The sequence below is a fragment of the Ailuropoda melanoleuca genome, chromosome 17 (assembly GCF_002007445.2).
Source record: "Ailuropoda melanoleuca isolate Jingjing chromosome 17, ASM200744v2, whole genome shotgun sequence".
Taxonomy (NCBI): Eukaryota; Metazoa; Chordata; class Mammalia; order Carnivora; family Ursidae; genus Ailuropoda; species Ailuropoda melanoleuca.
In genome coordinates, this window is record NC_048234.1 from 4,151,418 (window position 1) to 4,165,933 (window position 14,516).

Sequence of the window (14,516 nt, forward strand, 5' to 3'; positions counted from 1 at the left end):
ACAGAGGAGACGGGAAAAAGCGTGTGTCTTGCATGGAGCTACATGTCTGGAGCCTTGCATGACGCCCGGCTCGTCCTGTGTCTGCTCAATGAACGAATGAATGAGTGAATGAATGAATGCAGATCCACCAGCATGACAGGGAGTATTTCTGGAAACCACAACTCTGCAAAGAGTGCTTGTACGTGAAGGCCAAGGCTACCGACCTGCCAATACCCTTGGAGGAAAAAATAAGTCTACTCAAAAGAGATCGTGGGCTTTCCCCTGCCCTGTCTTGTCCCCAGAACTTAGCACATTGCTCAGCCTTGACTAAGTGAGCTCTTTGATGAATATGAATGAAGGAGCACAGAAAAAAAAAAGAAGTATGTGGAGGTTAATGAGAGTGAGCTGAGGAGTGGAGGTGGGGGTTGGGTGGAAAACAGCCCGGCCCACAGTGGGCCAACTCAGGCTCCCCTGAAGAGGCAAGAAGAGGTCCCAGGGAGGACCAGAAGACTCAGGAATCCTCAGAAGGGAGGGAGAAAACAAAAACCAACGAGCCATATCACACTCAAAATATCGTGTTAGTAACAAGGCTATTGGCTTTGAACATTGGAAAATCACCCACAAATCAGTCCACTAAGCCACAAGGCAATTACTACCAGCACCCATTTTTCATAGAGAAACAAAAACATCCTAAAATTGGTCGCTGGTGTCCCGGCCCAACCCCCAATCCGGAAGGAGCAGTCCTCCCTGCCAGGGACAGATCCATCCTCCACACTGACCTTTTTGGTTGGGATGGTTCGATAGGACAATTGACAAAGTGTGGCTTACTCTAGGACATTGGGCATCTTTCTACTCTAAACCGCGAGCACATTATTCTGACTCCGCGAAAGATGTGCCGAAAGACTCAAGATAAGTCATCAATTCCTGGCATGAAGCCCGAGGGACCTGGGGGTTTGTAGGGGGCGTATGGGTCCTGCACCTCCAAAGTAATCAAAGGAAAAGATGAGCTAAGAAGGACGGGTTCTCAGGGCATGGGTTCTGGGCTAGGATCTGCCCCCTGCTGGCCCCGTGACCACCTTCGGGGGTGGGAGAGGGGCGTCATTTCTTCTTCCGGTCCCCTGGTGTGGATTCTCAGGGTTTGACATAGTGGAGAACGTGTTTGCTGTGTTTCTGTAAAGTGGGGGACTGACGCACGGAGTGCTGAATGCTTCCCACGTCATGCTCAGACCCGGCTTTCCCAGGAATCAGGAGGTGGGGAAAGGGGAAGGTGGTACCAGCACCAAGCGGGGCTCCGTGCAGGGCTCTGGAACGTGCAGGACGAGCTGAGGCCAGGGTGGCAGGACACTGCCTGGAAGGGGACACCCCGCTGTGGCCGTGAGAGTCTGCCATGCCCGTGCAGCGCCCACCAGGGAGAGAAAGCCACACGGGGTCCCACCCCCGCCATGCACAAGCAGGTGGAGCCCTCGGGGTGGGGGGTGATGAAGACCCCTCCCAATCCGTCTCCCACAGGGGACTGAGCCCGCCCTGCGAAGAGCCTGGGAGGCAGGCGGCGGGGGGGCAGGAGGGAGCTTCGTGAGGAAGCGGCTACGGGTTGGATGGATTGGGGTTTCCAGCCCGGAGACTTTACAGAAGATCCCTGACCTAGCAGGAGAAACAACTCAACACTCGGACTCGGGCTGATGTGCTGCATGAGGTAGTTCCAGCCTGACCTCTCCAGGCGGGTCGGGCTGCACAGGAAGGAGCCAGGCCTTACTCCCAAGAGCCCAGATGATGGAAAAGTGGCAAAGAGCCAGGATGCAGGCTCCCAGAATGCCGCGGGAAAACAAAGAGGGTGGGCTGCAAAGAACTCTGGGTGGGGGCTGTTTTGCTGAACAGTGCCTTCCATCCACAATTCTGATCCTGATACTTGGTTGGAGACAGGGACCTTTCTGCCATGACCCTCCAAAGCACGGGACACAGGGGGCCAGCTAGACAAAGGGCCTTGGGGCTTCCAGGGTCACAAGTGTGTGATACGGCTGGCTCTGGGTGGGGAGGTGACCCCTCCTGTGCTCGGCAGGGACCACAAAGCTCCAGCCCCAGTTTGTCCTTGGAGCAGTGAGCACAGCACAGGAGTCGGGGGGCTCCAGCCTTGGAGACAAGGGCAGGGCTGTGGGTCCGTCTTCTCGGCCTGGGCACACTGGCAGCTCCCAGCAGGGCTGCCCTTCTGGAATGACCAGCTCAGAGGACCAGGACCAGGACAGTGGGTGGGAGGGCAGCTGCACTCGGCAGCGGGCCCCGTGGCGGGCGCAGCCACCTCCTCTCCATGGGACCCCCCGCCCCTCTCCTCGGCAGGACCCCCGAGGCCGTGCGTGCCCGTCTAAATCTCCATGTCCACGGGACGGATGTTGCCCGTCTTGTGCTCTCTGACCCACAGCTCCCTGTCTTTGGCTGGGTCCACTTTTCGAAGCAGTTGGTCCACAGGCTCGACTGTCTGCAAGGGACGGAGAAGGGGACACAAGTCAGAGCTGGCGGCTGCGCCAGGGACAACGGAGGCCCCTGTGAGGGACAGCCGTGCGCAGGGCTGCAAGAGCGGGGAGCCCCGGGCTCTCAGCCCCACTCTGCTCAGGGCACTCCATCCCCAGCCCGGGGCCTCCTCCTCCGTCTGTCCCCACCCTTACCGTCCCAGAACAGGGCCAACGGAACGTTAGCTTTAGGGACTTTGGATGTTTCTGGATTATTTATTTTTTGGTAAGAAATTTGCCAGGGGAGGCGATAAGGGCTCAGCTATTTTAACTGTCAGGACCTTCTTTCTCCTCGGGCTGAGAGCTCACGCGTGTCTCTGTCGCACGCGCTTGGGATGGATTCACGCGTATGTCCAGGATGGTCTCTAAGCCCATCCCAAGGGGGGGCCCACGGGCCCGAGCACCTGCCCCCTTCGGGACAGATTCATTCAGACGGGCTACTTAGCCCGCCGCCCCCCAGCGCCAGGTGGTTCTCCTCTAGCCCCGGCTGCCCCACCCCCACCCCCTGGGGGTCCAACCGGCCTGGGCCCCGGGCAGGCGACTCACACTTTGGTTGAACATGTCCGTCTCGTGCCGCAGCTGCGTGTACTGACACAAGTGCTGCCGGATCATCTCCACCCTCTCCACCTCCAGCCGCTCCAGCTCCTGCCCGGGCGGAGACCAGCCAGCCCTGAGCCTGCGCCCGGCACGCGCGGGGACCCTCCCAGCTCGCGGGCCCGGCCCACCCTGTCCGCAAAACACAAGGCACTGCCTGCTCCCAGCAGGTCCCAGCGGACCCTTGGGGGCTGAACTCGCCCAGCGTCTCGCGGGGAGGGGGGGAGGCGGTGACCCAGCAGCCGCTGTTTCCTGAATCCAGCTCGGCGGGGCGCGGTGGGAGCCAACAGCTTCACACGCGTTACTTAGTCATTCTGGGTCATTTAGAGAAAGGTTCTTATCTGTAACATCACTTGCCCAAAGCATTATGGGAGGAGTGGGGTTCGAACCAGAGTCTGGATTCTGCCCCAGGGCAGCCCCAGCCCCAGTTCCCCGCCGGGGTGCACAAAGGGGTCACATGTAGAGATTCTGTGCCTCGGACTCTTGGGGCTTTGTCCCTGGGCCTCTGCCAAGCAGCCTCCTTTCCTCTCTCCATCTAATTCTAAAGTGCAGACCACAGACCCGGCCAGGGAAAGCGGGATGGGGGGGGGCGGTAGGAGTCAGACGGCCATGGTCAAGTAGAAGAGAAAGGGTTTGTCCTTTGGTTTCTAGACAGTTCTGCGTCTTTGGAATTTAGGGCATCAGACTGCTATTCTGTGCACAACTAGGTCACAGCCCAGGTGATTAACTGGGAAGAAAGGTAAAGCAGGGGGTTTAACTAGGAGCTTAACCAGGAGGAAGACTAGGTCACTGTCCCTGGGGGAGGGCTCTAATCTGCTCCGGTAGGCTGACACCTGGGCATGCAGAGAGTTCGTCTGTCCTGTGCCGGATGGACAAGGGTAGCTTTGGGCAGTGGGACAATGCAGTCGGGAGCTGGTGCCAGGCCTCCTTTCTCATCCAACCCAATGGCCCCAGTGCCAAGCACACCACACTGGCCAACCCAACAGGTGCTCACTGAGGAGACGCTGTCCCTTCATAAGAAATACTCAGGAGGCACCTGGGGGGCCCCATCGGTTCTGACTCTTGGTTTCAGCTCAGGTCTGGATCTCAGGGTCAAGGGATTGAGCCCCACGTCCGGCTTCGTGCTCAGCGTGGAGTCTGCTTGAGATTCTCTCTCTCTCCCTCTGTCCCTACTCACTGCACTCTCTCAAATAAGAAAATTAAAAAAAAAATAGGAAGACAAAAACGGGGGTCCGATGCCTATTCCCCGCACCCCTTGGTCAGACGTCTCTACTCCCATTCCTCCTAAACAGTTACCCCGACCTCACTCCGTATGTGTCCTCTATCGAGGACGGGCAACCCTTCTGGGGGTGGGGAGGGTCACGCTTCCTGTGACTTGGCTATTTGTCCTAAAGGCTCCACTGCACATTTGCTTGAGGGCATCTCTGGTTGACCCTGACCCCTGAGGGGACAAAGAGGATACAGTAAGACCCAGCCCTTGCCGGTGTTCACACAGCTCGAAGGGCCAAAGCCGGATCTGAATCCACACAGGCTGGCCCAGAGTCAAGGTCTCGACCTCAGCGGTAGAGAGGATCTAGTGACCGCCTCTGTGGCCACCTCCACACCATCCCCCGCATGCCCACCAGCATCCCACCAGACCCTGCATTGACAAGCTCACACCTCTATGTCCCCTCACCAGTGTTGTGGTCACCATCTCTTCAAACCACTTGGACTGGGCTTGGTTGTAGAGGTCCACACAGCGCATGAGGTCATCTCCTGGAAAAGACCACCAGCCACCATCACGCTCTGTCCTCTGCTCACCACGGCTGCCCTGCCCCCTCTGTGCCCCATGGCCTCTCTTCTCCCTGGGTCGTGGAGGCCGCTGGGAAGTGGAGGGAGGGGGAGCAGTACGAAAGAAAGGGGGAAACCCCGCATCAGGACTGTCCATCTGAGCTTGACCCCAGATACCAAGAATTCAAGATGAGGGTTTCTCAGCGTGTGTGTGTATATGGGGGTGCTCTTAGGAACCCCTCCAATCCTACCATGAGCCCAAGAAATGCTTCCCTCTCTAGAGAGAGCAGTGTCACTTGACAATGGAGAGTCCTTCTCGGTTAAAACACGTGTCATACACAACCTAGAAGTAGCTAAGAGTTCAAGAAGAAAAGTCTGGAAGTCGCAAGTGTGCAGGCACATGTGTGTGCATACACATGCCGGAATATAATTCCGAGACACAAAATAACGTGTCTGGTGGTCTGTGGTCGCTCACACGCACTGGCACATTACACCCCAATCCCGGGACAGTGGCCGTTTGGGGAAACAGAGGGTGGGTGGGAGTGAAGGAGCCCTTCCCACGGCGTTTGATTTCGTAAAACAGAGAGATGTGAAATGAACCTAACTGTCCAATCGTGACGGCTGGTAGGTTGTTTCCCGGAATGGCAGGGACATTTGAAACAGTTTGCAATTAGAAAGAAAACAAACCCTACGGCATTTGCACACATTACTAAAGCGTACCAGCACCAGGAACCTTGGTTTATGGATCAGCAGAATCATGGTCTGTGTTCGCGAAGGGAAAGACGGATAAGCCGACCCCAAGCTAACCGATTCACTCTCATTCTAGTCATGCCGGCAGATTCAAAGCTATTCCTCTAACCACATCCCTCGGCTCATGTGTATTCTGAAACACAAGTGAAAGAAATCGGGGAGACTCGTGTCCCCGTGACCGAGGGCCCAGCTCAGTACCCCCTCCACTGAACTACAGTGCTAACCCAGAGAGGAGCCCGAGAAACAGAACCCAACCAAGGGCACTCGATCCACCACCAGTGAAAGGGTCCCTGATCCTAAGAAAGGACTGACCTGGAGAGAAGAAAGTATGTGCAAATACATTCCCACCAGGAGCCCGTGCCTGACCAACGAGGCGGGGGTCCGCTCGTCACCCTACAAACGTACGGATACTCAAACTCCCATAGTCCTCTTGGCTGATCCCGATCTCGAGAAAGTGCTCTGGAAATCGGGTAGCTGTAAGAGACGGGGTCTTCTCTCTACGAAGCCAGCCCGAGGGGACCCTTCTGAACAGAATGAATTAAGGACTCGGGTTCTGGACCCAGACAGCTGGGTGGTCCTACCAGCTCCGCTGTCCAGTAGCTGTGCGATCGATCGTGTACAGTTAACCTGCCTGTGCCTCAGGCTTATCGCCTATAAAATGGGAGAGCAACAGTATCTTCACGGAGTCATGGCGAAGATTAAGTAGGTTGATACCTGTCTAGTGCTTGGTAGAGTTGGTTCAACAGTAACACAAGCTAGGGTGACAGTAATGATGACAAAATGTGATCAAGCCCCTTGAGGGTCTAGACGCGCTCCCTTCCAGTGGCTTTGGGACAGACGAGGGAGGGAAGGGAAGGGAGAGGGAGGGAGGGAAGGGAAGGGAGGGGCAGGAAGGGAAAAAGAGCCAGCATCTTCTGGGTAACAGGCCGTCCAGCAACACGGGGACAAGCAGTGTCTTTGGAAGAAGAGACGGTGGGATTCTGGGTCCCCGCGCTCTGTGACTGTCTGTCACCTGTCTGTCATCCATCCGCCTCCTCACCCATGAAGGGTACAGATATACCTCCCTGCAGGAGGACCAGGGGCTTGGACGTGGATGCTCAGAGGCACGGGGCTGGGCGCTTGGCACACAGAAAGCGTTTCGGAAAGGTAGAACTTTTCACGGTTAGATCCAAGGACAAGAACGAGTCACTTCCATCACAACCTAATTCCAAACGGTAGGGATAAGTGTGTTTTCTGATGAGCACGCAACGCACTGAGACGCAAATGGGAAGATCAGAAACCAAAGGGGGCAAAGCCCTAGGTCGTGAAAATGTCATGTTTTCTGAATTTGGCTGAAATTGATTAGAAACCGCAAATAGCAAGATTATCTAGAATGAGAGAGAAACGAAATAGCAAAATATGTAGAACACAGGAGAAATGAAAACAATCAATTAACTAGAATACGAGAGGGACAGCAAAATATCTAGGATACGACAGAAACGAACACACACAAAAAAATCAGACCTTGAGGAACATGGCAAAAAGTGGTGTGAGTTCAAATAAACACTTGGTGGGTCACATAGGTATGTATTTATTTCTTAAACCAGAGGTCAAAGAAGAAAAGTAATTAAAATATATTGAGAAAGGAAAATCTTTCTAAGTCAGTCACAAAACCCAGAACTTAGGGGCAAAGCCCGTTCTACAAAAAAATTCAGGAAGAAAATAAGCCAGAGAGAGAGGGACAAGAAGAAACTATAAAGAAAAAAAAATTAAACGATAAATGGCAACCTAGGAAAAATATTTGCAGTTCAAACCACAGAAGGTTAATTTTCCTCACATGGAATTAATCTTCGCCAATCAATCTGTCAGAATAAGAGAAACAGAGGAGAAGATAGGAGTTCATCAGTTCCCAGAAAAAAGTCACAGATGACATACAGAAGTCTATTTTTAAAAAGCTTAAATTCAGGGGAACCTGGGTGGCTTAGTTGTTAAGCATCTGCCTTCGGCTCAGGTCATAGTCCCAGGGTCCGGGGATCGAGCCCCGCATCGGGCTCCCTGCTCGGCGAGAAGCCTGCTTCTCCCTCTCCCACTCCCCTGCCTGTGTTCCCTCTCTCACTGGCTGTCTCTCTCTCTGTCCAATAAATAAATAAAATCTTAAAAAAAAAAAAACCCTCAAATTCACTCAAAACGAAACGTAAATTGCCACCAAAATAGTGTTTCTCACCAGACAGCTAGGATGTCAAAGTCTGATCTCACGCAGTGCTGACCAGAGTTTAGGGAACGGGCATCTTCACGTGCCCCTGATGGAGACCCCTCTCGGGAGAACACTCCGGAACCAGCCATCCAAACACAACACTCTGACCCAGAAATTCACATCTATGTTCTCTCTCCCCCGCAGGCTGAGTCTCACATACAGGCTGTTACACTGACAACATCGCCCAACACCCACCAGCATCTCAAAGTCCTACGAAAGTCAATCAGGGGAATCACAAAATAAATTCGGGTCCAATCGCAGCTCATGTGGACGCCATTCACCCATTTAGAAAGTCTTACGGACGGGAACGGACGGGCAAATAAACGTATAGGTGATGGAACAGAGCTATCGCGAAGGAATATCGATATAAGTTCAGGAAGGACACAGAAAAGAAGACGATCTAATGTGTATACATTTAAATGTTAAGAAACATTGTTAAGAATTCAAACACTAGGGGCGCCTGGGTGGCTCAGTAGTTAGGCGTTTGCCTTCCGCTCAGGGCGTGATCCCGGCGTTATGGGATCGAGCCCTACATCTGGCTCCTCCGCTGTGAGCCTGCTTCTTCCTCTCCCACTCCCCCTGCTTGTGTTCCCTCTCTCGCTGGCTGTCTCTATCTCTGTCAAATAAATAAAATCTTAAAAAAAAAAATTCAAACACTGGGAAGTGTGATGGCGATTATTATCTGGTGAATCACATTTTATATTCTTAGTGCTGGTTACGATTTTTTTTGCCAAGCAGCGATATAATTTTATTTTTAAAATAATTAAATAAACGGGACTAATTTAAACAGGCTCTCCCCATCCTGGGTTTGCCTTCCCAATCCCCGGGTAAGAATATTATGCCTTCTATTTCTGGATCCGGTTATCGCCGTGCATTATAAGATCTTTCAATCAAATGTCGTGTTTATGTCACACTGTTTTGTGACAATTTCTCCACCACCGTGTGTCATCACGTCCAGACAGTGGCTGCATCATTCTATAATGAGTTAACTGTGCCCGGTTCACCAGAAATTCAGGTGAGAAGGACTTGGAGACCATCGGATCCAGACCCTAATGACAGCACACGCTTTAGTCCCAGAAAGCGATAAATAGCATTGTCCTTGCGTGCCCTTCAACTTGGGACTTTCTGAAGAGATAGGGACTATGGTTTTGTTTTGTTTTTTTACTGGTTCTAATGGGCCTTCCTCCTCTTCCTTGTGCATCGGCTAATTTTTACCACAAGGTGGAGGCAGAAACCGACTCATTTGGGGGGAAAAATCTTTGCAAGAGAATCTGAACTCTGGTTCTTTCGCAGAACAAAATGTCAGACTCCTTGGGGGGAGCCCCCCCCCCCCGCGCGGATCGCCAGAGGCCAGCCCCGGGAGCATCACTCGCTGGGGAGGTGGCCCCACTGGGTGGGCAGGTGGGGGTGCACTTCTGCTGTGGGCTCCCCGCAGGGATAGGAGCCCTGAGTTCTGGGCACGTGGACGAGTTTGTGCCCCCCACCCCCGGCCCGAGGTCCAGGGCAGCTCCCCGCCCCCGGCAGGGCCTGGACACAGCGCCACGGCCCCCCACTGCAGCCTGGTCCACGGGCTGCACCTTCGCGGGGACCCCACTTCCCAGGCCTCCGCCTTCTGTGCCCCCGGGGCCCAGGTGGGGAGTGGAGAGGCAGGGCGCCCGCGGCCCCGCTCACCAGCCTGCGTGGACTTCCTCCGTGCCTTCTTGATGTCCTCCTCCGTCTTATTGCTCAGCTTGATCTCCAGCTGCTGGGTCTTCACCTCCAGGTCCCTCTGCCGCTCCGTGAGGGCCTTCCGGGCCTGGGGTCCAACGACACGGGGAAGCTGCTCACGGGGCCCCGAGCCAGGACGGCCCCGCAGGGTACGTGGCCTGGCCTCCCCTTTGCTGGGTAGGAGTCCTCTCCTCTCCCCGTGTTCGTGGACCTCTTTTCCCAGCAGCCACCCCGTTCTGGGGCCAGAGGGGCGCTTTGATGGTGGCAGCGGGCAGGGTGTGGGGTGCCCGCCACGGTACGTGTCCCCTGTCCCGCACCCCTGCCCAAGGCACTGGGGTCAGCAGCAGCTCCCAGCCAGGTCAGACCTCCCAGGCCTCTGGCAGGGGAGTGATTCAGGATAGAATCTGCCCAGTGAGGCCCAGAAAAAGGGCCACGTGTGGACCAGAAGGATGGGGTACCTCACCTCCCGTGCCTGAGGGAGCCCCACTCTATCCCCTCACGGCCCTCTGGCGGTGACCCGGAAAGCAGCTCCTACCTGCCCTTCAGCTGGGGTGGGCTGGGGGTTGGGGGTCCTCCGGTGTGGGCTGGAGGCTGGCTCGCCCCCCATCCCCACCCCAATCCCATCCCCCGGGGACGAAGGCCTCTGCCTTGGCACGCGGAGCCCTGCTGGGGCCCAGTCCGCCCCCCGCCAGCATGCCCGGCCTCCCGGCCTCCCGGACCCCTCACCTTCTCCACCGCGGCGTAGCGGCTGGCCAGCTGCTTGCGGAGATCGGCGATGTGGTGGTCACACTTCTTCATGTCCTTCTTGAAGTTCTCTCGGAAGTTCATCAGAGGCTTCTCTACCTCGCTGTGCAGCTGTGAAGGAGAGTGGGGGGGACACGCTCAGGACCCCAGGATGTCAGCGGCGGGAGGGGGCACTCTCCCTCACTCCACGGGTGAGGGTGGGGCCGGGAGCAGAGGCCTGGCCCCCCCGACAGGAGGGAAGACACAAGGGGCCACGCGTCAGGTTTCGGGTTGGGGGGGGTCACCTGAGCTGGCTAGACCCCAGGATTCACACCAACGGACTGAGAGCTTAGTGTCCAAGCCTTTCCGAGCCCTTCGTCGGCTGCCTCCTGCCTCCTCCAGGCACCCACTGCTGCTCACAGGACTTTGCTCAGGTCCTGAGCTGACGTCGCTTACTTTCCAAACTGGGATTTTTCTGGAGGCAGAAGCCAAGCCACCGTCTCCGTGTCCCAAGCACTGGGCACTGTGACTGCCACATGTGTGCCATTTAATGAGATGAGCTCAGGTCAGTTCTATTTGCTGAACATCTGCTATGAGCCAGGGGCCCAAGGATATAAGGACAGTCTGGACACAGTTCAAAGCTCGAGGAAGCCATGGTGGGAACTGCCCGAGGCCGGGAGAAGCTCACCTCTCTAGGCCTGCGTGGAGGCCGGTACATCTCCCTCTGACCAGAGGGAGCCGGCCTCGTACTCCCAAGGCCCAGAGCGGCTCTGGTTTTTCAAGCTCCTTCCCTCTCTTTTATGCTTTCTCTTTTCCCTACTCCGCTCCCTTTGTAAGGAGAGCTTTTACAGATCAGTGTGGGCCTAATGCGGTCAGAGCCGGGTAAGCACCCCAGAGCCCAGCTGGCCTGGGCTCTCGGACTCAGCGTCCTGGAACCACCCCCCACCCCCGCTCAGCCTCCAGAGCCCCCCCCCCAACTCGGCCTCCTGGAGGCCCCCCGGCTCAGCCTCCTATGGCCCCCCCGACAGCCATCCAGAGTCCCTCAGCCTGCACCTGCTCCCAGAGAACCTTTGGGAAGCACAGCTGAACCTTCCTGAATATGGGACCTCCCAACACAGGTTCTATGACTTCTCTCTCTTCCTCCTCACCAGGCTCTTGCTACATTATCTTTTTCTCTGGACACCCCAAGACTTCAGTGTTTGTAGTTCTAAACCACCAAATACAAGTGATTATGAGCTCCGAGAGGGCAGAAGCCCTGCTGGCTTTGCCCCGCTGTGTCCACAGCCTCTGGTCAGAGCAGACGTGGGGTGGGTGCCCCTTCGACTATGTGGAAGAATGACAAAATCTTCAGTGCCCGATGCCTGGGGGAGAAGTGGACACCTTTGTTGTTGGATGACCTTCAAAGACTAATAGAGGGCAAGTCATCCAAACACCTCCCTCCCCCTAATGTGAGTTGTAAATGCCTCCTATTTCTCTAAGCCCAAAGAATTGGCCTTGCATAGGAAAATACCCCCACCTGGTGGCAGCGTGCAGGGTGCTACACACTTGGGAGCTGCCCAGAACACGCAGGTTCCTCTTCCATATAGATCAGGTGCTGGCGGAGGAGTGGCATCACTTAGCTGCTGTGGGAACCTGTTCCTAATCGGGGGGGTGGGGGGGCAGGCGATGAGGGTGAACTCAGCCTGTTGACTCGGTAACTTGGGGGTCACTTTCCAAGAGCCTAGGAAGTGAGCTGACTTCCAGACTACCATGTGCCCCAGAGCTATCCAGAGGGTCTTTTCAACAGTCAGGACTCCTGGGTTCCAGCGCCAGGTTCTCTGTGGTCTGGGGAAGGGCCCAAGAACCTGCCAATACCCCAACGTGTGTCCCCCATTTTCCAAATGACTTTCTGGAAACATAATGCTACTTGCTGCCCCAGGCATGCAATCCCGTAGACAGAGAACCCCGGATTCTCCTGTAGCTTCAGTGCTTTTAAAAGACTAGTTGTTTCTTTAAGAACACTGGCTGGGTGTCCTTTTCTATTTGTTCTTAAGGGCTAAGCATCTTTGCCCAGGGACAGAAGGCCTTCCTGGACGCTTGTCCTCGTGACCTCCTGAACTGGCCTGAAAGTTGGGAAATCAGCTTAGTGATTCAGCGCAGGGTCGGGACCAGCTTTCCGATGAGAAACAGAGAAAACCAGGGTGCATTTTAGGTAGAAGGACAAGGGCGGCTTCGGGAAACGTTTGTCTTGGCGATGCACGTGCGTGAGTATCTGTACATGGCTATCTGGGTGCGGACGCCTGTGTGTTCTGGCTGCCCGTGGAAAACGTGTGACTGGGGGTCCCAGCCAAAGAAGCTTCAAGCCACTGATCTGGTCCAAACTCTTCATTTCACCCATGAAAAAAAAAAAAAGAAGGAAGCCGAGAGATGCGAAGACTCGTCCCAGGACACAGCTTGTTAGGGAAAGCACGGCCATAAAACTCACACTGCTTGACTCCCACTGTCCCCCCCTAAAATCTGCCGTCTGCATGCATGGCCTCTCCTGCATGATTAGACTTCTCTTCTATCAGAAAGAATTTTTCTATTTTTCCTTCCTCAGCTGAAGCCAGCTATCACTTCCTTTGTATACAGCAATCATTTCTTTAACAGCCTGTTGCCACGAACGGCGGCTGGAACCAGGAGATGAGCAAAGCCTGAAAGATTGCCCTTAACGAAACTGCATTCCTTAAAAAGCTCTTCCCCCCGACCCGGAACATTCAGAGTGGAATTTCAACGAGCCCTCTGGAAGCAGACACTAAAATGGGTTTCAGGCATACAGAGCCATGTGATTCCACGCAGATGAATAAATCCTCGGAGCCCCTTTGCCTTCGAGGAATCGCCGTCCCCCCACGGGGCTGCTACTCGGGTTTCCTAAGGCCACTAACACGGACGGACAGGCTGGAGGCAGCAAAGTGCTCATCGAACATCTGGTTTTCGTGAACATTCATCACAAGCTCCCCCCCACCATCAGCAGCATGGTGAAGTCCTCTGTACTTTAAATGCCACTGGTCTGCCCAGACAGAAGGTCTGGGGGGCAATTCGCCAATTGACTGAGTCTTGCCCTCTCCTTCCTCCAGAGCAGAGCCTGAGGCTGTGTGACCACGAGCAGTGATGGAGCCTTTCTGAGCCCCCTTACTTGGGAAATGCAGACGCTGACTGGTATGGTGGTTGATAAAACCAACGGAAAGGAGTTACTCCCTGCCACAGAAGCTTCTAGAATGCTTACCCACTGGGATACCCAGATACAACAAATATGTATTTTGGTCTTTGTCCCCACCTGCCCGCTAGAACTCCTGAAAGCGTTGTCCTCTCCAAAGTATTACGGGAGGCTAGGAGCGTCTTTTGTGCTAATATTTGGTCTCTGACCCTGGTCCCTGACGGAACTCCTAAACCCCTTGCCATTTCTTAGATGACAGGGGCATCTTCTGTTCTAATGAGGTGACCTTGGGGGTCTCCTGGAGAGCTTCAGGAGGGGGGCTGGGTCACCAGAAAGCCTAAGCCATGACTAGAAGCTTGAGACTTCCAGCTTCCCCTCCATCCCCTGGGGAGGGAAGGGGACCCAGCGAGTGCATTAATAAGCAATCGTGCCTACATGATAAAAATTCTACAAAAATCTACAAATCATAGGGTTTAGAGAGCTTTTGGGTTGGTGAGCACTCCAGCTCCACGGGGACAGACGTTCCTGTGCTCAGGACTCTTCCGGACCTCGCCCTATGCACCCCTTCACCCGACTGTTCACCTGTATCCTTCATGATGTCCTTTAGTATGGAATAAACCGATAAACCTAAGTGCATGTTTCCCTGAGTTCTATGAGCCATTCGGCAAGTTATCAAACATGAGGAGGGTGTCGTGGGAACTCCTGATTCACAGCTACGTCAGACAGAAGTGTGGGTGACCTCGGAATCCACGACCTGCAACAGACATCCCGTGGGACGGAGCCCGTCACCGGTGGGATCTGGGCTGGAGAGCATTTTGTCACTGCTGAGCACTCCGGAAACAGTCAAACCGGAAGGTCCTGATGATAAGCAGGAAGGACCACAAGGGTTCCTGGGGACCCGGCAGGTGACCTTTCAGAGGGTGTCAGTTCAGCTCTACTGCCCATGGGGCAGCCCCGCCCCCCCCGTCCCTCCCCCATCAGTGGAGGCTTCTGCCACAGAGGATGGAGCCCCTGGGGTCAGGACGTGAGAAGGGAGGTCTGAAGGGAACATTCCCGGTCAGCAGCTTGAAAATAACTCACTGCT

At 55.0% G+C, this 14,516-nt stretch overlaps 1 protein-coding gene across 13 annotated transcripts in view; it reads right to left on the reverse strand.

Moving 5' to 3' along the window:
* Positions 1-538: 538 nt before the first annotated feature.
* GAS7 (growth arrest specific 7) overlaps positions 539-14,516 on the reverse strand; it is a 214,997-nt gene continuing 201,019 nt past the window's right edge. For 10 of the 13 annotated variants that reach the window (XM_034646920.1, XM_034646916.1, XM_034646914.1 and 7 more), the window contains 5 exons: positions 10,261-10,389; positions 9,499-9,622; positions 4,734-4,829; positions 3,027-3,125; positions 539-2,449 (listed from right to left, as the gene is read on the reverse strand). In XM_034646920.1, the coding sequence (XP_034502811.1) occupies positions 1,947-2,449; positions 3,027-3,125; positions 4,734-4,829; positions 9,499-9,622; positions 10,261-10,389 (951 nt within the window). In that variant the 3' untranslated portion in view covers positions 539-1,946. The remainder of the gene's footprint in view (positions 2,450-3,026; positions 3,126-4,733; positions 4,830-9,498; positions 9,623-10,260; positions 10,390-14,516) is intronic. The other 3 variants (XM_034646925.1, XM_034646924.1, XM_034646923.1) reach the window with 1 other exon arrangement.